Here is a 24,367-nt window from a genome sequence, read left to right on the forward strand (position 1 = left end):
GTCCTATACTGCTAATTCTATTACTACATTTTTTTTATTTCTGGGCACTATTCAAAATATGGTATTGAAGAGATGAAAGGCAAACAGGTACACATGAAGAGTCAGACTTCATCTCAGATGAATTTCTTAGGAAGCAAACTTTTCAAGATTTAAAAAAGTACAATTTGATTCCTTAACATGAATTTCTTTGTCTCTATATGAAAATACTTCCTCTGAACATACCAAAATCCTGAGCCAGAAAAAAAAGTTTTCAGTAAAGTAAATCAATAAAGTCTTTAGATAAAGTTTTACTAAGCAGTGTGATGCATTCCTGGAAGAAAATAACCCAGTAGTACAAAATATCTAAAGGTTTACAAAAGTGGCAAAACAAAACAAAAATCTCTTTGAGTAAATAAATAAGTTATTACTGAATATTTCATCTATTTCCATTTCAAATGTCTGATTTCAAGATTACCCTTCCAGAAATCCCCTATTACATTCCCCCCTCCCAATGCAGAAGAAATGAGGTGTCACTCACTTACCCTCCCACCCACTCCCACATCACAACCCTAGCATTCCTGGGGAATCAAGCCTTCACAGAACCAACAGCCACTTTGATGTTCAACAAGGCTATCCTCTGCTAGATATGCAGCTAGAGTCATGGGTGGCTCCATGTGTACTCTTTGGTTGGTGGTTTGCTCCCTAGAAGCTCAGGGGGATTGGTTGGTTGATATTCTTATTCTTCCTTTGGGGTTTCAAACCCCTTCAACTCCTTCAATCTTTGTTTAACTCCTCATCGAGGATGTCATGCTCAGTCCAATAGTTGACTGTAAGCATCTGCCTCAGAATTTGTCAGGCTCTGGCAGTGTCTCTCAGGAGATATCTCTATCAGGCTCCTGTCATCAAGCACTTTTAGGCATCGCAATAGTGTCTGGGCTTGCTGTTGTAATATGGAATGGATCCCCAGGTGGAGCAGTGTCTGGATGACCTTTCCCTCAGTGTCTGCTCCACACATTGTCTCCATATTTCCTCCTTTGAGTATTTTGCTACTGCTTCTAAGAAAGACTGAAGCATCCACACTTTGGTCTTCCTTCTTGAGCTTCATGTGGTCTATGAATTGTATCTTGGGTAATTGAGCTTTAGGGTTAATATCCACTTATCAGTGAGTGCATATCATGTGTGTTCATTTGTTACAGGGTTACCTTACTCAGGATGATATTTTCTAGTTCCATCCATTTCCCTATGAATTTCATGAAGTCATTGTTTCTAATAGCTGAGTAGTACTGCAATGTGTAAATGTACCACATTTTCTGTATCCACTTTTCCACTGAAGGACATCTGGGTTCTTTTCATCTTGGGAATATTATAAATAAGGCTTTTATAAACATAGTAGAGCATGTGTTCTGCTTGTTGTAGCATCTTTTTGGTATATGCTCAGGAGAAGTATAGCTGGATGCTCAGATTGAATAATGTCCAATTTTCTGAGGAACTGCCAGACTGATTTCCAGAGTGATTCTACCAGCTTACAATCCCACCAACAATGGAGGAGTGTTCTTCTCTCTCCACATCCTTCCCAGTATCTGCTATCACCTGTATGGTGCTTAAGGTCATGGATATTAATTCCCCCAGAAGTTCTTTGATCTTATACATTCTGACTGGTGTGAGGTGGAATTTCAGGGTTGTTTTGATTTGCATTTCCTTGATGACTAAGGATGTTGAACATTTCTTTAGGTTCTTCTTTTGCTATTCAATATTCCTCAGCTGAGAATTTTTTGTTTAACACTGTACCCCATTTTTAATAGGGTTATTTCTCTGAAATCTAACTTATTGAGTTTCTTGTATATATTGAATATTACCCCTTTATCAGATGTAGGATTGGTAAATATCTTTTCTGAATTGATGGGTTGTCATTTTGTCCTAACAATGGTGTCCTTTGCTTTACAGAAGCTTTTCAACTTAATGAGGTTGACCTAAGATCATAAGCTTTTTGTGTTCTGTTCAGGAAAATTTCCCCTGTGCCCATTTGTTTGAGGTTCCTCCCCAGTTGTGTGGGTTGATTTCTGGGTTTTCAATTCTATTCGATTGATCTATCTGCCTGACTCTGTCCAAATGCCAAGCAGATTTTATCACTGCTGCACTACAATGCTGCTTAAAGTCAGGGGTGTTAATTCCCCCAGAAGTTTTTTTATTGTTGAGTATAGTTTTCATTATCCTGGGTTTTTTTGTTATTCCAAATGAGTTTGCAAATTGCTCTTTCTAATTCTATGAAGAACTGATTTGGAATTTTGTTGGTAATTGCATTGAATCTCTAGATCGCTTTTAGCAGGATGGCCATTTTTACTATATTTATATGTCCAATCAATAAGTATAGGAGTTCTTTCAATATTCTGAGATCTTCAATTTCCTTTTTAAGAGACTTGAAGTTCTTTTAACATAGATCTTTCATGTGCATGGTTAGAGTCACACCAAGGTATTTTATATCATTTGTGACTATTGTGAAGGGTGTCATTTCCCCAATTTCATTCTCAGTCTGTTTAGCACTTTACTGAAATTGTTTTATCAGGCTTAGGAGTTCTCTGGTGGAATTTTTGTGGTCACTTTTGTATACTATCATATCATCTGCAAATAGTGATATTTTGACGTTTTTCTTTCCAATTTGTATTCCCTTGGAATAAATGATATCTTAACACTGATTTATTTAGCTCTCAAAAAGCAAACATGATCAAGGTGTATTTTTTATTGTCTCACTGACAAAAATACAAACAGTTTGGATTGAAATTCAAGACTAATAAAGAAAATTTACTAAAAGGTATAGCCATAAAAGTCTAGTCAAAATTATTAGATTTTCTAATTTCTATATTATAATCATTCTTTTAAAAGTTAAAGTTAAAATTCTTACCTGAATTTCTGATTACTGGAGAAGTTCAAAATTGTTATGGTTCACAGAGTCATAGGAGTGTACTCCTTTCCCTCTACAGACAGTGCCATTTCTTCTCTATTGGCCTCCTACCTTATAAGAAATAATATTCCAGGGATAAGGGGTTTTGGAGGGGAAACTGGGAAAGGAAATAACATTTGAAATGTAAACAAATAATATATACAATAAAATACATTTTAAAAAGCTGCTTTAAATGAATGAAATGTTCTAAAATCTCTACTTCATATAATTCAGAAAGATACTTCTTTTAACTGTGCTATTCAAATTTTTGTGGTTATTTTTAAATTGTTTGTAACTATGAATTGAAAAATTAGGGAAATATGTGCAAATTTTAAATTCTAAAACAGAGGGAACCCCTGAAATAAATAAACAAAATATGCTGTAGTTCTCAAACAAGCTAATAGAAACACTTGGAAATTTTAATCATAAATTGATATTAAAATATTTGAAGAAATGAATAAATAGTAGTATGCATATTTGAAATACACTGTGCTAAGACATTGGTATGTACCATTATATATTACTCCACTGCTTTTTCTTTTAGGACTAAAATAAATGTTTGATGATTCTATATATTCCAATTATTGTTTGCCCTCACAGAAATCTTCCCACATATATCCACAACCTTTTCTTTCCCTCATTAGAATATAAAAGGTATCTAAAAAGTAATAAGAGTATACGCAAACATACCAAAGGAAGACAAAACCACGAAACAGAAGAAAAAAATCCAAGAAAAGCACAAGCACATATCATAGAGACACATATATTTAGACACTAAAGTCCCCCAAATCACAAAAGCAGAAACTGTAATATGTATGCAAAACACCAGTAATTTTAATAAATAATTCCCTAAAAAGAGATTATGGAACAAAGAACCTTCCAAAATGCCATTGAATTAATTTGTGTTAGCCATCTACTTCTTGGCATGGGGTCTGCCCTTAAGAGTGGTTTGTCTATCATGGGAGACTGTGTTGATGAAAATTATTTTTCCTCAGTAGATATCATTTGGAAACAACTTATGGATTTTATATTTCCAGTAAATGTTTTAAAATTTTTATTTGGAAAATACCAATGATATAATTTTCTGATATCTAAAAAGTTCACTTTAAACAGAAATGGACTGTCTTTTAAACTTTTATTAAATTCTCTTTTATTTGTATAACTATTGGTCAAGCAAGTGTACATTCCAGGTCAGTTTGAATTGTAGTTCCAGACAAGTTGTAAATTGCCATGTATGTGCTGATAATCAAACCTGCTTCTCTTGTAAGAACACCCAGTGATTTGAACTGCTGAGCCAACTCTCCACTCCAATGAAAGGATTGTCAGGAAATATAACTAATGATATCAGAGGTTGTTGTGTGTATCAGAAATGGTTTCTCATAGTTGAAAGGTCTCTGCTGTCTGGAACATAGTTTAGAATATACCATGATTTGTAGACTGAAACAGGTTAACATTAATTTTTGAAAGCATTTTAGAGACCTTATACAGCAATAACACATATGGTCTAATACAGCTGAAAGTAAAATTTGTAAACATCAGTAGTTTTATAGTAGACAAAATTTACCAGATACTTAAAATTAATCAGAATGTCTGTATATTAGGATAAAAGCCTCTTACACTAAAGGGAAAGAAAGGAACCCATGCTGACTGAATCTGCTTCACAGATGAACCATCAGCCAAAACCTCAAGAAGGAAATCTAACGAATCTGAAGGATTTTGTTCTTCTTGGATTTTCAGATGTTCCAAATCTCCAGTGGCTTCTATTTGGACTGTTGCTTGCCATATATTCCTTTATCATATTAGGCAATGGCACCATTGTACTACTCACAAAGGTAGACTCTGCTCTTCAGACCCCTATGTACTTTTTTCTTGGTAACTTTTCCTTTTTAGAGATTTGTTTTGTATCAATTACTCTTCCCAGAATGGTCTTCAACCTTGGAACACAGAGAAGGACCATCTCTTTCATTGGCTGTGCTACACAAATGTGCTGCACTCTTATCCTGGGGGCCACAGAGTGCTTCCTGCTGGCTGTAATGTCCTATGACCGCTATATTGCCATCTGTAACCCCCTGCGCTATCCTCTAGTTATGAATCAAAGAGTATGCTCTCAATTGGTGATTGGCTCCTGGATCAGTGGAATGCCAGTACAGATAGGGCAGACATCACAGATATTTTCTCTATCATTCTGTGGTTCCAACGAAATCAACCACTTCTTCTGTGACATTCCCCCAATACTTCACCTGGCCTGTGGGGACACCTTTATCAATGAGCTGATGGTTTTCCTAGGTGCTGCATTGTTTTCCTTCTTTCCACTCCTGTTAATAGTCTTTTCCTATAGTAAAATCATCTCTGCAGTCCTGAAATTGGCATCAGCCAAAAGTCGAGCCAAAGCCTTCTCTACCTGCTCATCCCATCTTGCAGTTGTGATGTTATTTTTTGGATCAGGTATGATTACATATTTTAGATCCAATACTAGTCATTCAGGTGAGATAGATAAAGTGATTTCTCTTTTCTATACTGTTGTGACTCCCATGTTTAACCCCATGGTATACAGTCTAAGAAACAAGGATGTCACAATAGCACTGAGAAAATTCTTATGCAAACAATTTGTAAAAATGTAATATGACTTATATTGGAGATATCATCAGTGTGAATGTCTGTGATCTGGGCTACAACCTGGGTTCATGTCAATGTCAGAGGGCTGAGATAAGCTGGCTCTACCCCCACCCACCTTTTTAGGGATGTGGAAGAGCTGGCTTCACCCTTACAGACTGCCATAAGCAGCCGAAATGTCCTGGCCCCTCACTTAGACAGCATGGTCCTGTGACTTGGAGGTGGTAGAGTTAATAAGCTGACCAACTCAGTTACCGCCCAGCCCCAGAACCAGGACTTTGAGGTGGTCCATCTCAACAGTACCCCATCTGTCAACCTCTAAGGGAGATGATGGGGACTGCAAAACCAAAGCAGCAGTATTTGCATGGCACATAACAACAAGAAGATATTTGACAGAAATACTGGTAGGGATCCAATATTGATGGTATAGTAGAAGTCAGAGGACTTAGAACAATTACTCATTTAAATGAAATGTGAGACAAAAGGGTGTACTATGTGTGACATACTGCCTCTTCCCCAGGAGAGATGAGATGTTTTTATTTTTGTTCTTGTTTTCCTTTTTTCTTTTTTTTTTTTTGGTTGTTTCCTTTGCAGAGGGAGTTTGCAATGGTGAAGGGAGGATAGAGAGGGTCTGGGAGATGAGTGTACCTCACAAAGAATGAAGAAAATATTAAAAAAAAAACTCCAGAAAGTAAACACCCTCTCAAGCTACTTTGGATATAATGGAATAAAATAGAAACTGAGATATTCCCTTACTAAAGAGGAAAAAATGGGGAACGGGGTGAGGGGAGGGAGTTGGTCAGAAGGAAGGATTGTTTTTAAAAAAGTAAAGTTCAAACACATATGTCATGGAAAAAGTCCAATGAAATCAGTTACCAATAGAGAGCTATAAACGAACACAGGGAGCGATGCCAAAGGCAGGGTTTGGCATTGTCTCTGTTTCTGAAAGACTGGCAATTTGTGAGTCATCCTCATCAACCTGAGAGCACTAATGGGAAGTTGTCTTCCAACATCCTTGCACAAACTCATTCTAACTTACTACAAATGAATTCTGTCTAATAGTCAATAAGATTATATTAATTATTTATTAATTTATGTCAGTAAATTTTATTAGAAAATCAGAAAGGAGACGAGAGACATTCCTGTTTCTGAGCACAGAGAAAAGTCATACTGAAAGGTAGACTAAATAATTATATGAGAATATTCAATGTCAGCTTAGCACGATTGTTCACAAAGATCTGATGAAGTCATGCAACAGCACCAAACTGCAGAGATGGACTCTGTTTATCTCATGGAGATCACACTTCTGAAGAGTCACAAATCTCCCCAATGTTTCCCACAATGGCAATTATGTAGTTATAACAGTTTAATAAAGTGGTTTGACATTGAGAAGTAAAGTTAGTAAACTAGAACTTCTACTGTCAATAAAAAAGAGGCTAGAGTCATGATCTGTTTAGTATCTCTAACTTCTTGAACTTCTTTCTTCAATCTGCCATGCCTTCTGTTGTCAGTCCACTTGAAATACCTCAGATGGCAGCATTCAGTTGTATTATAGAACCTTGCTTTATCTTTTGCTAAAAACTAAAACAATTCCTATTACTATGCAAATATCATGTGTATGCACTAGGATTACTTCCAATTTAATGATTTCCTAAGTTCTGGTAGGGACATGTGGAAATAAAAGTCATGGCCACCTTAACTGCAGCAATGAATTTTGTGTTATCTAGACATTCTACCTATTGGGTTTTTGTTGTTGTTGTTGTTGTTGTTGTTGTTGTTTTTAACACCCCTCCCTGTCTACTCTCTGACTGTCTCTGATTGTTCCACATTCCATACCTCCTCCCCAGGTCCTTGTCTCCAGGAAGCTGACCCCAGCACCCACAATACCCCTCCAAACACACCTACCCTACAGACCTCTAAATTACCTGGGGCCTCCATTCTCTTGATGCATCTTCTCTGACTGAAGCCAGACCCAGGAGTCCTCTGCTGTATATCTGCTGGGTGCCTCATATCACCTGATATATCATGCCTGGTTGACAGTCCAGTTTCTGAGAGATGTCAGGGGTGCAGAGTAATTGAGATTGCTGGTCTTCTTACAGAGTTTCCCTCCTCCTCAGCTTCTTCCAGCTTTTCCCCAATTCAAACACAGAGAGTAGCAGTTTCTGTCCGCTGGTTGAGTGCAAATATCTGCATCTGATTCTTTCACCTCCTTGTTGGGTCTTTCAGAGGGCAGTCATAATAGGTACCTTTTTGTGAGTCCTCCATAGCCTCAGTAATAGTGTCAGGCCTTAAGGCAACCCCTTGAGCTGTATCCCACTTTGGGCCTGTTGCTGGACCTCCTTTTCCTCAGGCTCCTCTCCATTTCCATTGCTGCAGTTCTTTCAGACAGGAACAATTAGCAATTATGGGTCCGAGTTTTGATTGTAGGTTAGCAACCCTATCGCTCACTTGATGCCCTGTCTTTCTGCTGGAGGTGGGCTTTTCATGTTCCTTCTCCCCACTTTAGGGCATTTAATCTAAAGTCCCTCCCTTTGAATCCTGAGGATCTCTCACCTCCCAGGTCTCTGATACATTTAAGAAGGTCCCCTAAACCTCCTGCCTACCATGGTTGCCAGTTTCCATTCTTTCTGTTAACCTTCAGGACTTCAGTCCTTTTCCCCCACCCAATACCAGATCATGTTCCCCTCTTACCTCCCTGTCCCCTTTCCCATCCATGTCTGTCCCTCCATTCCCCCTTTTCCTTGCTTTCTTCTCCCTCCTAAGTGGAACTGAGGAGTACTCACAAGTTTTATTACATTTAAAATAAATTTTAAAAATCAATGTCATCTAGATAGCTTATTTATTGCTACAAAGTCATGAGAAATAATCTTTATTGTATTATATACTATACATTATATAATATAATGGACTAATTTCATATATTGTATATTGTAACATAAATAAATGTTATAAATACCTAACATTTACTAGTTGTCATGACTAGTTTGGATGTCAGTGTCCTAAATATTATATATTACTTTTAACATTGAAAAGAACTTTCTGTCAAATGAAACTCTAGTTTATCTACTCCATGTAACTCATAACCAATAATGCTAAATTCATCAAATCTCTAAACCTTTTATGTAGGCAAATTCATTTTCCTTAAAGATTTTCCAACTTGCTTTAGGAATTTGATCCCTTTACAGAATTTTGGGAAACTTAAAGTTCAATGACTTCTTTTACATTTTTACTTCTTGTTGTATTATTACTCTTATAATATTTTAGTGAAAAAATATTATTATTAATTTAGGGAAGTTTATCAGAAGTTGGAATGTTAGTTGCATTAGCATCTAACAGTTCTTGTTGAGCTTCAAGATTGTGGGTGTTTATTTCACAAATCATATGAGGTTTCTCACAACCATCTGTATCTCGGGCTCTATAACCTCAAGTGTCCTGTTTTAGCCTCTATGTCACCACATGCATGCACACATATTCACATAAATAAAAAAACTATTTCTAAATGATGCAGAGGTTTAGTATCATTATATAATGGTTTGAATATAAACTATAATAATTATAAAAGTAACTTTTGCTAATGTGATGTAACTGTCTTCTCAGAGGCTCTCTGCTGAATAACCTCACCCATTCTATTATTTCTGGACCCTGAGAGGGAGGTTAAACTCAGCTGCCCTGGATCATACTCCTGTCCAAGCTGACTGATTCCATTTGGCTTCTCTCAATTTCTCATGAAATTGCTCTGCTTGACATCAAACTAAACATGGTAATTACTTCTAATTTTTTGGCTTTTTTTTTCTCTGGCCTCAACTGCCTTTGCTGAACTGCACTGAACTGCACTGAACTGCATGAACTTATGAAAAAAATTGAACTCCACTGCAGTACTGCATGGACTACCATTGCAGTCTCTCTCTGCCCACACTGTTCTTAAATAGGGTATCTTTCATAGGTTGGTCTCATCAGAGTGGTGTATATTGTGTCTCTGACTCATTCTGTCAAATGTTTTTCTGATTCATCACTTTGTCTGCTCTTCAATTAGACACCACTTTGAAACATGCCTGCTTCTTCTACTAACTTTACTTTAATGATTATCTGTGGGTTTTGCTGTATTCCAGTCAGAGGCATTAAAGGTGTGTGGTCCCCTGTCACGGCAGACTCTAGCCATGTGTTAGTGGATAAAAGTTCCTCTATAAATAACAATTATTTAGTATTATAAAATATTAATGACTACACTAAAGTAAAAATATTACAACTGTTATTGAGTACGAGATACTTCAAGGGACATGATGGTTGAAGTATCTAAGGTATATAGTCCATTTCTCTTTTCTAAAAACTTTCATCTGCATTAACATTATAAATTGCTGTATATTGTTCTAGTATTCTTCTCCACCATATTTTGACACATCAACATGTATTTGAATGGGAGCATCTGTGAGTCTACAAAAAAATTAGTTATATTACTTTATAACGTTCTACTATGTTTACAGCAGCCTTATTTACAGTAGCCAGAAGTTAGAAGCAACCCAGATGTCCCTAAACTGAGAAATGGATACAAAAATGTGGTACATTTATACAATGGACTACTTATCAGCTATTTAAAAAATGACCACGTGAAATTCACTGGCAAATGGATGTAACTAGAAAATATCATCCTGAGTATACTAACCTAGTCACAAAACAACACACATAGTATGTACTCAATGATAAGTGGATATTAGGAAAAAAGCTCAAATACCCACAATACAACTCACAGACCATAGGAAACTCAAGAAGAAGGAAGACCAAAGTGTGGATGCTTCAATTGTACTTAGAAGAGGGAACAAAATAATCACAGGAGGTAGAGATAGGGGGAGACTTGGGAGAGAGAGAGAGAGGAGGGAGAGGGAAACAGAAAGGGCAGGATCAAGTGTAGGGAGAGATAAGGAAGAAGTACAGAAAATCAGGAAATTGTATGGAGGTATGTAGTAGTTGGGGATCGGGAACTAGAGGTAGCTCCTAGAAAGTTCCAAATGCCAGGGAAGCAAGATGCTCCCAAGATGCAACTGGGATGGCATTAGCTGAAATACTCAACACAGGAGAGAGAAAACCTATAGAGACCATATCCAGTGGATAGGCACAGCCAGCATTTGAGGGATGAAGTTACCCACCCATCTCAAAAATTTTAGTCCAGAATTTTTCTTATCTAAAGAAAATACAGGGACTAAGCATCTAAAAGAATGACTGAGTGAATCACCATACCTGTCCTCAAGCTCTACAACAAAGCAATAGTGATACAAATTGGTACAGGGACAAACATGTTGATCAATGGAATAGAATTGAAGACCCAAATATAAAGCGCACACTTTTGCACTTGACCTTTGACAAAGAAGCTAAAAATATACAATGGAAAAGTCATTTTGAATAAGTGGTGTTAGTTTAACTGGCTGTCTGTATGTAGGAAAATGAAAATAGACCCATATTTGTCACCTTATACAAAGCTCAAGTCCAAGTGAATCAAGGACCTCAACATAAAACTAGATATACTGAATCTAATAGAAGACAAAGTGGGAAAAAGTCTTAAACTCATTGGTACACAGAGAAATTTCCTAAACAGAACTTCAATGGCTCATGTTCTAAGATTGAAAATAGATAAATGGTACCTCATGAAACTGGAAAGTGTCTTTAAGGCATAGGATATAGTCAATAAGACAAATTGGCAACCTACAGATTGGGGAAAAATTCTTTACTAACCCTACATCCGATAGAAGGCTAATATCTAAAATATATAAAGAAATCAAGAAGCTAACCACCAAAAAACCCAAACAACACAATCAAAAAATGAGGTATAGAACTAAACCAAGAATTCACAACAGAGGAATCATGAATGGCTGAAAAGCACCTAAAGAAATATTCAACATCCTTAGTGATCAGAGAAATGCAAATCAAAATGACATTACACCAATCAGAATGGATAAGAAAACCTTGGTGAAAACACATGTTGGTGAAGATGTGGAGATAGAGGAATAATCTTCCATTGCTGGTGGGATTGCAAACTGGTGCAACCATTCTGGAAATCAATCTGGAGGTTCCTCAGAAAATTGGAAATAAACTTACCTGAAAACCCAGCAATACCACTCTTGGGAATATACCCAAAAGATGTCCCATCATGCCACTGGGACATTTGTTCTATTATATTCATAGTGGTCTTCTTTGTGATAGCCAGAAACTGTAAAGAACTCAGATGTCCCACAACAGAGGAATGAATATAGAAAATGTGGTTCATTTTCACAGTGGAATATTACTCAGCTATTAAGAAAGAAGACATCCTAAGTTTTGCAGGCAAATGGATGGAACTAGAAAATATAATCCTGAGTGAGGTAACTCAGATCCAAAAGGACATGCATGGTATAACTCACTAATAAGTGGACACTAGCCAAAGATAAAAGTACATAATACCCAAGATATATTCCACAGAACTCAAAAAGCTGTAGGGCCGAAGTAAGTACTCAGTCCCACTTAGGAGGGAGAAGAAAGCAATCACAAGTGGGGAGGGAGGGACAGAACCGGAGGAGAAAGAGGATGGGGGGAAGGGGAGAACATGATCTGGTATTGGGTGAGGGAAAAGGACTGAAGCCCTGAAGGCCATCAGAAAAAAATGGAAACAGGCAACCTTGAGAGGTAGGAAATTCATTGGACTTTCTAGAATGTATCAGAGACCTGGGAGGTGCTAGACTTTCTGGACTCAAAGGGAGGGACTTTAGATGAAATGTCCTACAGTGGGGAAATTGAACTGGTAGAGCCCACTTCCAGCAGAAAGTCAGGGCATTAAATGAGTGATAGGGTTGCTACCCTACATATCAAAATTCTGACTCATAATTGTTCCTGTCTGCAAGAACTGCAGGAATGGAAATGGAGAGGAGCTTGAGGGAAAGGAGGTCCAGCAACAGGCCCAAAGTGGGTTACCTCAAGGCCAGACACTATTTCTGAGGTTATAGAGGACTCACAAAAATGTACCTGTTATGTCTACTCTCTGAAAGACCCAACAAGGAAGTGAAAGAATCAGATGCAGATATTTGCATTCAACCAGCAGACAGAAGCTACTACTCCCTGTGATTGAATTAGGGAAAACCTGGAAGAAGCTGAGGAGGAGGGCAGCCCTGTTCGAGGACCAGCAATCTCAATTACTCTCCACCCCCTGAGATCTCTCTGACACTGGACTATTAACCAGGCAGGATATATCAGGTGATATGAGGCACCCAACAGATATACAGCAGAGGACTGCTGGGTCTGTCTTCAGTCAGAGAAGATACACCTAACTCCCAAGAGACTGGAGGCCCCAGGGAGTTCAGAAGTCTGGTGGGGTGTTAGGGAGGGTTGGGGACATCCTCATGGAGACAGGGCCCTGGAGAGGAGGTATGGGATGTGGAACAGTCATAGGGTGGACTCAGAGAGAAATAAAATCTGGAGTATAAAAAATGATTAAATAAAAAGAAGGAATAAAAAAGACTCAGGTTTCAAATAAATATATGAAATTAAATAAAATAGTTACAAATTTTTGATGGTTTTTAATGGTTTTATTTTTTGAAAGTTAATACATTCTCTAAACTTTTTTTTTTCATTTCATTATTTGTTTAGAAACAAAGTCTTCCTATGAAGCCCTAGGAGGCTTCAAAATAACAATTCTTTTGCCTCTGCCTGTCAACTTTGAGATACCAGTCCTGTTCCTATTATCTTCTTATAATCACAAAATAGGAAAAGAATATTTAGACTACAAAACATAGTTTACTAAAGTGTATCTTCTTTGTTGTTTTGTTTTGTTTTGTTTTGTTCAGCCTCTTGATTCATGAGGACACATATTCCCTTCAATTAAAAAGTGACTTGGGAAAGAATTTATTCCCAGAGCAGAGACAGTATTGTACTTAAAGCACACAATGTGAAATACATTTGAGAAGGTGACTAACTTGTCTTTAAATAAATTAATACTTAAGCTTAGAAAACCACACATATTTGAAATTTTTATTCTGTAAATTTATAAAGGTAAGGATCATGTTTAGCATAATTTTACTTTGGATATATATCAAATTTGTATTTTCATGTGTTTTTTTATGTTAGCTGTAGGATGATATGATGTAGGTTAGTTGAGAACAAAATATGAAATACCATTAATTATAAAATGTTATGGAGCAGAAAACATTCTCAACATCACTGAGGATGAGTTTCTCCTTATGTGCTATCATAAGTCAAGTAATAATTGATTTTTCATTTTTAATTACATTCAAAGTAATAATTTTTCTTATATATATTTAGCTTTTTTACTAATATAAGATTTAGAGATCATATTCATAAAAATCTAACTATGAAAAATGATCAAAATGTTGAATGAACATCATTGAAATATGCCTATTAACTACAGTTATCAAAAGTACTCATGGTTGCTGAAAATTAAGATCTTTGATAACAGATTTTAAAATTATTAGGGACATATTAGCATATGCTTCACCTGAGTTTAGATTTTTTTCAAAAGAACATTTATGTGTTCAAATCTACTTTTAATTCCCTACTTTGATTCTATTTTATATATTTGCTCTATAGGGTTTCTATATGCTTTCTGTATATTGGGTTACTACATTATTGGATATTACAGTATTGACATTCAAGAACTTCATTCTTTCACAATGTATGCGATTTAAATAAGTACAAATATCTTTAGTCAATGCCAAAAGGACTATATCTCACTGTGTAACATAACAGCTTTTCAATTTATTTTTATTATTTCATATGTGAATATTATATTTACATAATTTTTATATATTTCTTTTGAACTCCATTTCTTAGTAAAAATTAATTGTTATGAAGTTTTCTAACAGAAAATTAGGAGAACTGCTAAAAGACTTGAGGATCCTTCATGGGAAAAGATGCTTATTATGCAGGAGTTGATCGTTTAGTACATTGATGGACCACTTGCCTAGCATGCACAAAGCCAGGGATTCAGATGCTAAACATTGAAATAAGCAACAAAGGAAGATGGAGGTATGTTTTCTGTAAGTATGCACATTTACAGTTGCTCATGCTAACCTTAGTTTAAAATGGAAAACTAAATAAATGTGAATAAAGTGGATGGCTTTTCCATTGAAAATGTTATTTATTTATACCACTTATTAGTTATTTGAGAATCTTATATATGATTACAATATATTTTGATGACTTTATTTTCTGGATAAAATATTGATACTTCCCACTGAGACAGAAATAACCAAAAAATTTCATGTAGAAGTAGAGAATGCAAAATATCTACTAATATAATTTTTATCTATATGTTTTAAGAAACATTATAGTTCTACTTAGAAACATACGGTTTTATTAAAATTGTTTTAAATGTAAACACATGGAGACCACAATATTAGGAAGACCCTGCTCTCCTATTCCTTAATTGAGTAGAGTAAAACCAAATCAAAAGGCATGTTTTATACTATTCATCATTTCAGGACATCATTAAGGAAGCAGATGTCACCTACATAATTCCTGGTTTTCAGGAAGATGATCTGGCTGAAAGATTTTGTCAAAATCTGTGAATATAACTCTACACTGAATTAAGGAGACCAGGAAACATGTTTAAATGAATTATGTAGTGTAATCAAGAAGGGAGAAACTTTTGTAATGTGTTATGATCTTGAGATGACCCTTTAGACCTGACATTTTAATAAAAAATATTTGTAACTTTTGGTTTCCGTTATAATAATTTTGCATTTTCATATTAAATTTTTATTAAGAGAAGTGTAAATTTTAATGTTAGAATGTTAGAATCAAGTTCTATTACTACATTAACTCTATTATAACATATGAAATAGTACAAAGGAGAAAATATTTTTTTACTTACTATTCCTATCCTTGTCACAACCAAGTTAGTCTCAAACCCTCCACATACCAAATTTGCATCTATGCTTTGGAATAAATTTTTGAACACCAACTATACATAACAATTTCAAAACTCAGTTGAAAGCCAAACTCTTCTTTGAAGTGAATTTACTGATTAATCCTTAGGTGAATATCACTGAACTTGTTAATTACTTTCTTTTTTTTTATTAACTTGAGTATTTCTTATATACATTTCGAGTATTATTCCCTTTCCCGGTATCCGGGCAAACATCCCCCTCCCCCCTCCCCTTCCTTATGGGTGTTCCCCTCCCAACCCTCCCCCCATTGCCGCCCTCCCCCCACCACTTTCAATATTGAGAATACCACAGTCAGTTTCTCATAGAGTAGATGATCATTGTAAATTTAACATTTTGCCCAAAGGCTCTACAACTAAAGACAATGCATCTACTATTGAAAACAATGAAATGTGTAGTTAGACAATATGTACCTGGAAGATAATGGGTAACATGAAAAGAGTATATGATAATTTTTGGATAAAGGTGTGTTTGGGTTTGTTATTTATGAAAGAAATGCTTACAAAAGGTTCTAAATAATTGAAATTTTATAATGAATATTAAAAAGCAAAAAATAATGTAAAGGAGTTTTAAAAGGAAATTATAATTCTAGAGGTATATAAAGCATAAGAGAAAGGAATAATAACTTGCCAGTGTTCCAAGTCATAAAACCCAGCAAAAATCAAAAAATGAAGAATGGAACAAGTGAACTAGGTGGGTAAGAAAAATAAGGACAAATATGAAGAGCATGGTGGAGCATGAAGTAAGCTCTGAAGGACCAGATTTTGCTACAATAGATGCATCTTCAAAATGGAGAGATAATAGCCTTAGTTATACTTCCTTGACCATGTGTGCAGATGAGAAAGGGGGTACAGCTTATGATCCTTGAACATACTGAGATAGAAAGACCTTAACATTCTTTATTTTATATTAAGTTCCTACTTTAAGGAGAGAAAGTTTAGTATCTGCTTAAAAAATTACGATATTGGTTTTCATAGTTTGTATCCTGAAAAGAAGAAAGCACAGATAATAAATTCCATATAGTATTTGGTGGACAGTTAATGAAGAATTGTACCAAAATATACTGTGTATAAATAAAACTTTTAAACCTAAAAGAGGAAGAAGGTTTAAATGTTAATATGTGTTATTTCTGAAACTTTAAGGTCTTTTAGAAAATGCTCATATATTATTTAAGAATTTATGAAATTAATCTCAAGTTAGTAATCATAAAAACAAATTACTGGACAGAGAAAAATTCAACTATAAGAATGATTTATTGTTAAACTAAATGTTAACTCAAATTTTGCGTTTAAAATACTGATACCTAAAATTAAAATAGCATGCATAATAATTCAAAAGAGCAAAAAATGCAAAAATTAAATAAAATAAAACTTTCCACTGCATATCCTGACTGGCATGAAATAGACTTCACAAAATTTGAGAATATATCAAAGAAATGTATATTTGTTTTTATTCTTTTAGAAATGTTAAGAAGTTCTAAACATGGTAACTGTAGCTTATATATAAGATAAGAAAACCAAATGCAGTAACAGCAGTAGCAATGCTGACTGAATCAACTCCAAGCATGGAGCACACACAGATCAGGGCAAAGCTCAATGCCTCCACCATTACACAATTCATTCTTCTGGGATTTTCCGAAATTCCCAATCTCCAGGGGTTTCTGTTTGGAATCTTCACCATAATTTACTTGATAATCATAATTGGAAATAGCTTCATTACTGTGATAACTAGAATTGATCCTGCACTACAGAAGCCCATGTATTTTTTCCTGGCAAATTTTTCTACTCTTGAAATCTGTTATGTATCAGTCACACTTCCTAGGATTCTGTTCAACATTGCTACTCAAGACAGACACATTTCTGTGCCGAGCTGTGCCATACAAACATGCTTCTTCCTTATGCTGGGAGCCAGTGAGAGCTTCCTGCTGGCTGTGATGTCCTATGACCGCTATGTGGCCATCTGTAACCCTCTGCACTATCCTCTGATCATGAACCCAACAAAGTGCATTCGGCTGGCAGTAGGTTCCTGGCTGGGAGGTATCCCAGTCCAGATAGGACAAACCTGTCAGATATTCTCTCTACATTTCTGCAGTTCTAACAAAATCAACCACTTCTTCTGTGACATACCTCCCATTCTGAAGCTGGCCTGTGGAGACACTTCTATTAATGAGCTGTCTGTCTACTTAGTGGCTATACTATTTGCTGCAGTCCCTTTTATGTTGATACTTGCTTCTTATAGCAAAATCATTGCCACTGTTCTGAAGTTGCCAACAGCCACAGGACAGGCAAAAGCATTTTCCACATGTTCTTCCCATTTGCTTGTTGTATTTTTGTTTTTTGGATCAGCCACTGTTACATACTCAAGGCCAAAGTCAAGCCACTCTCCAGAAATTGACAAAGTCTTCTCTCTATTCTACACCATTGTAACCCCTATGTTCAACCCCCTGATATACAGCTTCAGAAACAAGGATGTGATTGGTGCCCTGAGAAAACTGTTATATAGAAAATAATGTCACAGTGTATGCCCTGAAAACTAAAGTATTCTATTAACTTCTTGCGACGCAGTGTACTCTTGTCTTGGGGGTCACAGAATGCTACTTCTTAGCTACTTCTGTGTGGTCATCTGTAACCCTATTTGCTAATCTCTAGTAACTAACATCCAATCTATGCCTCCAGATAGTGGTGTGCTCTGAGGTCAGGAGATTTCTCACTTATAAAGGGTGAATTGCAAATGGTTTTTTTTTTGTCTTTTTAATGGTTCCTATCTAATCAGATACTTCTATTGTGCTATCCATTTGATATTGATCTTTGTAGTGTGAACATTGCTGAAAAGATTTAGATGATATTTTTGGTTCTGTTTTTTGCCTTGCTTCTTTTTATGCTAATAATCTTCTCTTAGTGTAAAATTGTCTCATAATCTTGAAATTTCTAACAGCCATATATTAGGCTAAAACAGCTTTCTGTTCATTGTGTTTTATAGTTGCAGTGTTATATAACAAGTTTTTGCCTTTGTATATTTTTGTAATTTCCATAATTATTCCAAGTAACATCCATATCATAATGGCAATTAATATTTAACTCTATGGGCATATTTCACTTTATATTTGGTTATATTTGGTTATATTAACATTATAGAACTCGATTTAGTTACACGATATCTATCTGACTCTACTGTAGTAATGATTTCCAAATAAGATTTAATTTGTATATGTTAAGGCAAAATTCTGTATGAACTATCAAACAAATAACTATTCCATTTTAATTCATACATTTTTGTGCAATATTCACTTTCCAAAGTTCATGTTTTTATAATCAAAAACATTTAATTTAATTTACTACTCCAGTTGGTTGGGGTCCATAATAACAGAACAAAGCAAGGCTACCAGAAGAACTGAGAATTCTAATCTAAAACCTCAGATAGCAGGGACAATATAGACTGGGAATGTACTGAGCCTTTGAGCAGATATTTTGATATACTATCTCAAAGTAATTCTCTTTTACAAACTTTTAAGGTGGTGATTTTGTTTTGTTTGGTTTTACTTTGCTTCTGTTTTAAGACATAGATGAACTGGTTAGTTTTTGTCAACAAACACTAGTTTGTGATTAAAAAACTAGAGACACATAGAAAGTCAGAGCCCTGACTGAAGATTTCTTTCCATTGGATTGGACTCTGGGCATATCAATGAGATGTTTTCTCAATTTCTGCTTGAAGTAGGAGGCCCACAGCCTATGAGTGATGTTATCCCTAGTAAGATGGACATAGTTGAGCAAGACACATGAAGTAAACTCTTTAGAAGTACTTCTTCTTTCCAGCTTCCTGCTTAAGCCTTCACATTAACTTTCTTTATTGACAGTTAGGTGAACTATCACTCAGAAACACACACACACACACACACACACACACACACAAATGCAAATGAAACAAAAACAAAACTTTTCCACTCCCAAGTGGCTTGTGATCAGACTCTCTACGACACAAACAGACAGCAAATGCAAAGTGTGAACAGTAGATAGTAAAAGAAAATATTAACAAAAAGATACAGTTAGGAACGCCCATTCATAACCTGCCCCACATGTGGACCATACATACACAAACTAGATAAGATAGATGAAGCAAAGAAGTACAGGCCAACAGTAACCGGATGTAGATCTCTCCTGAGAGACACAGCCAGAATAAGGCAAATACAGAAGCGAATGCCAGCAGCAAACCACTGAACTGAGAACGGGACCCCCGTTGAAGGAATCAGAGAAAGGACTGAAAGAGATGAAGGGGCTTGAGACCCCATATGAACGACAATGCAAACCAACCAGAGCTCCCAGGGACTAAGCCACTACCCAAAGACTATACATGGACTCACCCTGGGCTCCAACTGCATAGGTAGCAATGAATAGCGTAGTAAGAGCACCAGTGGAAGGGGAAGCCCTTCTGCCAAGACTGAACCCCCAGTGAACGTGATTGTTGTGGGGAGGGCGGTAATGGGGGGAGGATGGGGAGGGGAACACCCATATCAAAGGGGAGGGGAAGGGGTTAGGGGCATATTGGCCTGGAAACCTGGGAAGGGAATAACATGTGAAATGTAAATAAGAAATACCCAATTTAATAAAGATGGGAAAAGATGTCAACCAAATATATTTCTAATAATAATATTACATGTTATTACATTGTTCATAGGAAAGACTCATAGTTATAAAAAGAGAAAAAGCTAAAAAAAATAAGATACATGTGAACAGTTTGGTTTACAAAATGCCTCTCCAAACCACTCAGTTACGTTTTCTTGCTTGTTCGTAGTGTTATGAATTTTACTGTTGAGATTTGGACAAGTACACCAATCTCAGTTAAGGACAAATGGTTTAATGAACACACAGCATACTGCTGGATGTCCAAGACCACAAGAGGAAAAACCTAATTGTGGAACTAGTCAGTCCTCAGGGGAGGTTTTCTGTAGGAAAATCTTGTTTAAAAGTTCAAAGGTAAGTTAGGACGTGGTAGAGTAATTTTTGGCTAACTAGACAAAGTATTATCAGCTAATCTTTAAGCTGATTGGCTCTGATTGAGGTAAGAAGAGTGATAGGTGGTAAAGGGGAACTTCAGAACATTGAGATAACAGGATACAAATGAATCAACTGTAACGATTTGGTTTATTAGTGACATTTTTAATGTCACCTATGGATAATTACTTCTGGGAAGAAGAGTCTGAGAACCTGAACTTGAAAGTACTTAATGAGCAAAAATGAAGACTGAGTACAAAGTGGCTACAGTTCGATTTAAAGGATCAGGTCTCTACACTTCCCTAGATCATCACATATGCTGAGAAAATGTTATTCTTAGCTACATACATAGAAGGTCTCATTTGGGTGTTCATATTTTCATTAGACGTGACCATAGGTATTAAATATGGTTTGTTTCTTTATAGGCAAGGGTTCTATATGCGAAATCATGCTATTTAATACAGTAAATGCTATTAATGTATAAGAACTAAGAGAAGAATGTCTCAGTACACTTGCCTGTAGCTTTTTAATGAATATTGACAAGTGTTTTATAAAAATATTTTTCTCCATTAATTAATTTATTTGTTTATTTTGCATCATGATCACTGCCCCCTTGCCAATCCTCCCCACAGTCTTCCCTCATCATTCCATACCCTTCTCCTTTGAGCGGGTGGGGCCCCTCCTGAGTATGTCTTTGGCACATCAATACAAAAGTATTTTTTTTTTATTAACTTGAGTATTTCTTATATACATTTCAAGTGTTATTCCCTTTCCCGGTTTCCGGACAAACATCACCCTCCCCCCTCCCCTTCCTTATGGGTGTTCCCCTCCCAAACCTCCCCCCATTGCCACCCTCCCCGCATAGTCTAGTTCACTGGGGGTTCAGTCTTAGCAGGACCCAGGGCTTCCCCTTCCACTGGTGCTCTTACTAGGATATTCATTGCTACCTATGGGGACAGAGTCCAGGGTCAGTCCATGTATAGTCTTTAGGTAGTGGCTTAGTCCCTGGAAGCTCTGGTTGCTTGACATTGTTGTACTTTTGGGGTCTCGAGCACCTTCAAGCTCTTCCAGTTCTTTCTCTGATTCCTTCAACGGGGGACCTATTCTCAGTTCAGTGGTTTGCTGCTGGCATTCGCCTCTGTATTTGCTGTATTCTGGCTGTGTCTCTCAGGAGCGATCTACATCCGGCTCCTGTCGGTCTGCACTTCTTTGCTTCATCCATCTTGTCTAATTGGGTGGCTGTATATGTATGGGCCACCTGTGGGGCAGGCTCTGAATGGGTGTTCCTTCAGTCTCTGTTTTAATCTTTGCCTCTCCCTTCCCTGCCAAGGGTATTCTTTTTCCTCATTTAAAGAAGGAGTGAAGCATTCACATTTTGATCATCCGTCTTGAGTTTCCTTTGTTCTAGGGATCTAGGGTAATTCAAGCATTTGGGCTAATAGCCACTTATCAATGAGTGCATACCATGTATGTCTTGCTGTGAGTGGGTTAGCTCACTCAGGATGATATTTTCCAGTTCCAACCATTTGCCTACGAATTTCATAAACTCGTTGTTTTTGATAGCTGAGTAATATTCCATTGTGTAGATGTACCACATTTTCTGTATCCATTCCTCTGTTGAAGGGCATCTGGGTTCTTTCCAGTTTCTGGCTATTATAAATAAGGCTGCGATGAACATAGTGGAGCACGTGTCTCTTTTATATGTTGAGGCATCTTTTGGGTATATGCCCAAGAGAGGTATGGCTGGATCCTCAGGCAGTTCAATGTCCAATTTTCTGAGGAACCTCCAGACTGATTTCCAGAATGGTTTTACCAGTCTGCAATCCCACCAACAATGGAGGAGTGTTCCTCTTTCTCCACATCCTCGCCAGCATCTGCTGTCACCTGAGTTTTTGATCTTAGCCATTCTCACTGGTGTGAGGTGAAATCTCAGGGTTGTTTTGATTTGCATTTCCCTTATGACTAAAGATGTTGAACATTTCTTTAGGTGTTTCTCAGCCATTCGGCATTCCTCAGCTGTGAATTCTTTGTTTAGCTCTGAACCCCATTTTTAATAGGGTTATTTGTTTCCCTGCGGTCTAACTTCTTGAGTTCAATACAAAAGTATTTTTATGAGAACATATAAAGTACATAAAATTAGCAAACAAGAAAGACACTTATATGTAAGTATGCGTTTGTTAAAATGTTGGCACCTCACATGTGAATTTTACATGCATATAAAATTAAAGTACGAATGAAGATTACCAATATGTATTATAGATTGTATCATAATCATCTTCTTATTCTTTCTTTATATCACGGGGAAAAAATTGTGATTACTCTAGTTATGGGATGAATACCATTATATCCAGAAGGGAAAGACCATTTAAGGCCAGCAATGATAGTACAATGAGTTCCAGATCTAGTACTATACAGGCAGACTCGCTCTCCCTCTCTCTCTCTCTCTCTTTCTCTCTCTCTCTCTCTCTCTCTCTCTCTCTCTCTCTCTCTCTCTCCCTCTCTCTCTCTCTCCCTCTCTCTCTCTCTCTCTTTCTCTCTCTCTCTCACACACACACACACACACACGAATATATACATGCCAGTTTCTGATAGTTTCAATGTTCAATTTCTCTTAATAATCACAACATGGAAAAGTAAAACACAATTTGTGTAAAACCCAAGGAATTTCCTTGGTTTCAATTTTGTATGCTTAAATCCTACAGTGGGAGGATACATGAGTTTTCTTCTAGCAGAATGTAGCATGGGAATGGAACTTAATCCCAGAGTAGAGCACATCTCCTACTTAAACCTCACTGAGTCTTCTGACAGTACACTACATGCTTATTGGCTTGTTTGAAGTAATTGAAGTATTTAAGGCTTAAAACCAAAACATTCTTTTTTAATTAATTAATTAATTAATTATTTTATGTATATGAGTATACTGTAGCTGTCTTCCCACACACCAGATCCCATCACAGATGGTTGTGAGCCACCATGTGGTTGCTGGGATTTGAACTCAGGACCTCTGGAAGAGCAGTCAGTGCTCTTAACCACTGAGCAATCTCTCCAGTTCCCAAAACAAAACATTCTTATTGTTAATTTAAACTTACAATAAAGTTAAGGATTATGATTGACTCAATACTACACAGATAACTTCAAACTACATTTTCCAAATAACTAATATGGCCATAGCACGAATCTTCTTTTTAAATATCAGCAGTTGGAAGCAAACATTAAAATAAGTGAAAGTAATTTTGTATATAATTTTAACTAATCACAAATATTGCTCAAATTTCCTTCTACTCTTCTGACATTTTAAGCTTTAGAAGAAAGAATGAACTATGAAATATGTTTTACGATAAATCCAATACAAAAAAATAATAATGATATGGAGAGAATACTATGTGTTAACTTGTATCACAATGTTAGCATATTTTATTCAATTAAAAGTGAGAATGGCTAAGATCAAAAACTTAGGTGACAGCAAATGCTGGCGAGGATGCATAGAAAGAGGAATACTCCTCCATTGTTGGTGGGATTGCAGACTGGTACAACCATTCTGGAAATCAGTCTGGAGGTTCCTCAGAAAATTGGACTGCCTGAGGATCCAGCTATACCTCTCTTGGGCATATACCCAAAAGATGCCACAACATATAAAAAAGACACGTGCTCCACTATGTTCATAGCAGCCTTATTTATAATAGCCAGAAGCTGGAAAGAACCCAGATGCCCTTCAACAGAGGAATGGATACAGAAAATGTGGTACATCTACACAATGGAATATTACTCAGCTATCAAAAACAATGACTTTATGAAATTCGTAGGCAAATGGTTGGAACTGGAAAATATCATCCTGAGTGAGCTAGCCCAATCACAGAAAAACACACATGGTATGCACTCATTGATAAGTGGCTATTAGCCCCAATGCTTGAATTACCCTAGATGCC

General features: G+C 36.4%; 2 protein-coding genes across 2 annotated transcripts; both read left to right on the forward strand.

The window, feature by feature from the left end:
* The first annotated feature begins 4,581 nt into the window (after positions 1-4,581).
* Or10ag58 (olfactory receptor family 10 subfamily AG member 58) lies at positions 4,582-5,538 on the forward strand. The gene has a single exon (NM_001000667.1). It carries the CDS (start codon positions 4,582-4,584, stop codon positions 5,536-5,538), a length of 957 nt encoding a protein of 318 aa, NP_001000667.1.
* Positions 5,539-17,017: 11,479 nt separating this feature from the next.
* Or10ag59b (olfactory receptor family 10 subfamily AG member 59B) lies at positions 17,018-17,962 on the forward strand. The gene has a single exon (NM_001000666.1). The coding sequence runs from the start codon at positions 17,018-17,020 to the stop codon at positions 17,960-17,962; it is 945 nt and encodes a 314-aa protein (NP_001000666.1).
* Positions 17,963-24,367: the final 6,405 nt, after the last annotated feature.

This window comes from Rattus norvegicus, chromosome 3 (genome assembly GCF_036323735.1).
Source record: "Rattus norvegicus strain BN/NHsdMcwi chromosome 3, GRCr8, whole genome shotgun sequence".
Taxonomy (NCBI): domain Eukaryota; kingdom Metazoa; phylum Chordata; class Mammalia; order Rodentia; family Muridae; genus Rattus; species Rattus norvegicus.

What these genes read in the sequence shown, in the direction of transcription:
- Or10ag58 (NM_001000667.1), top strand. Translation starts at nt 4,582, where the DNA reads ATGAACCATCAGCCAAAACCTCAAGAAGGAAATCTAACGAATCTGAAG.
- Or10ag59b (NM_001000666.1), top strand. Translation starts at nt 17,018, where the DNA reads ATGGAGCACACACAGATCAGGGCAAAGCTCAATGCCTCCACCATTACA.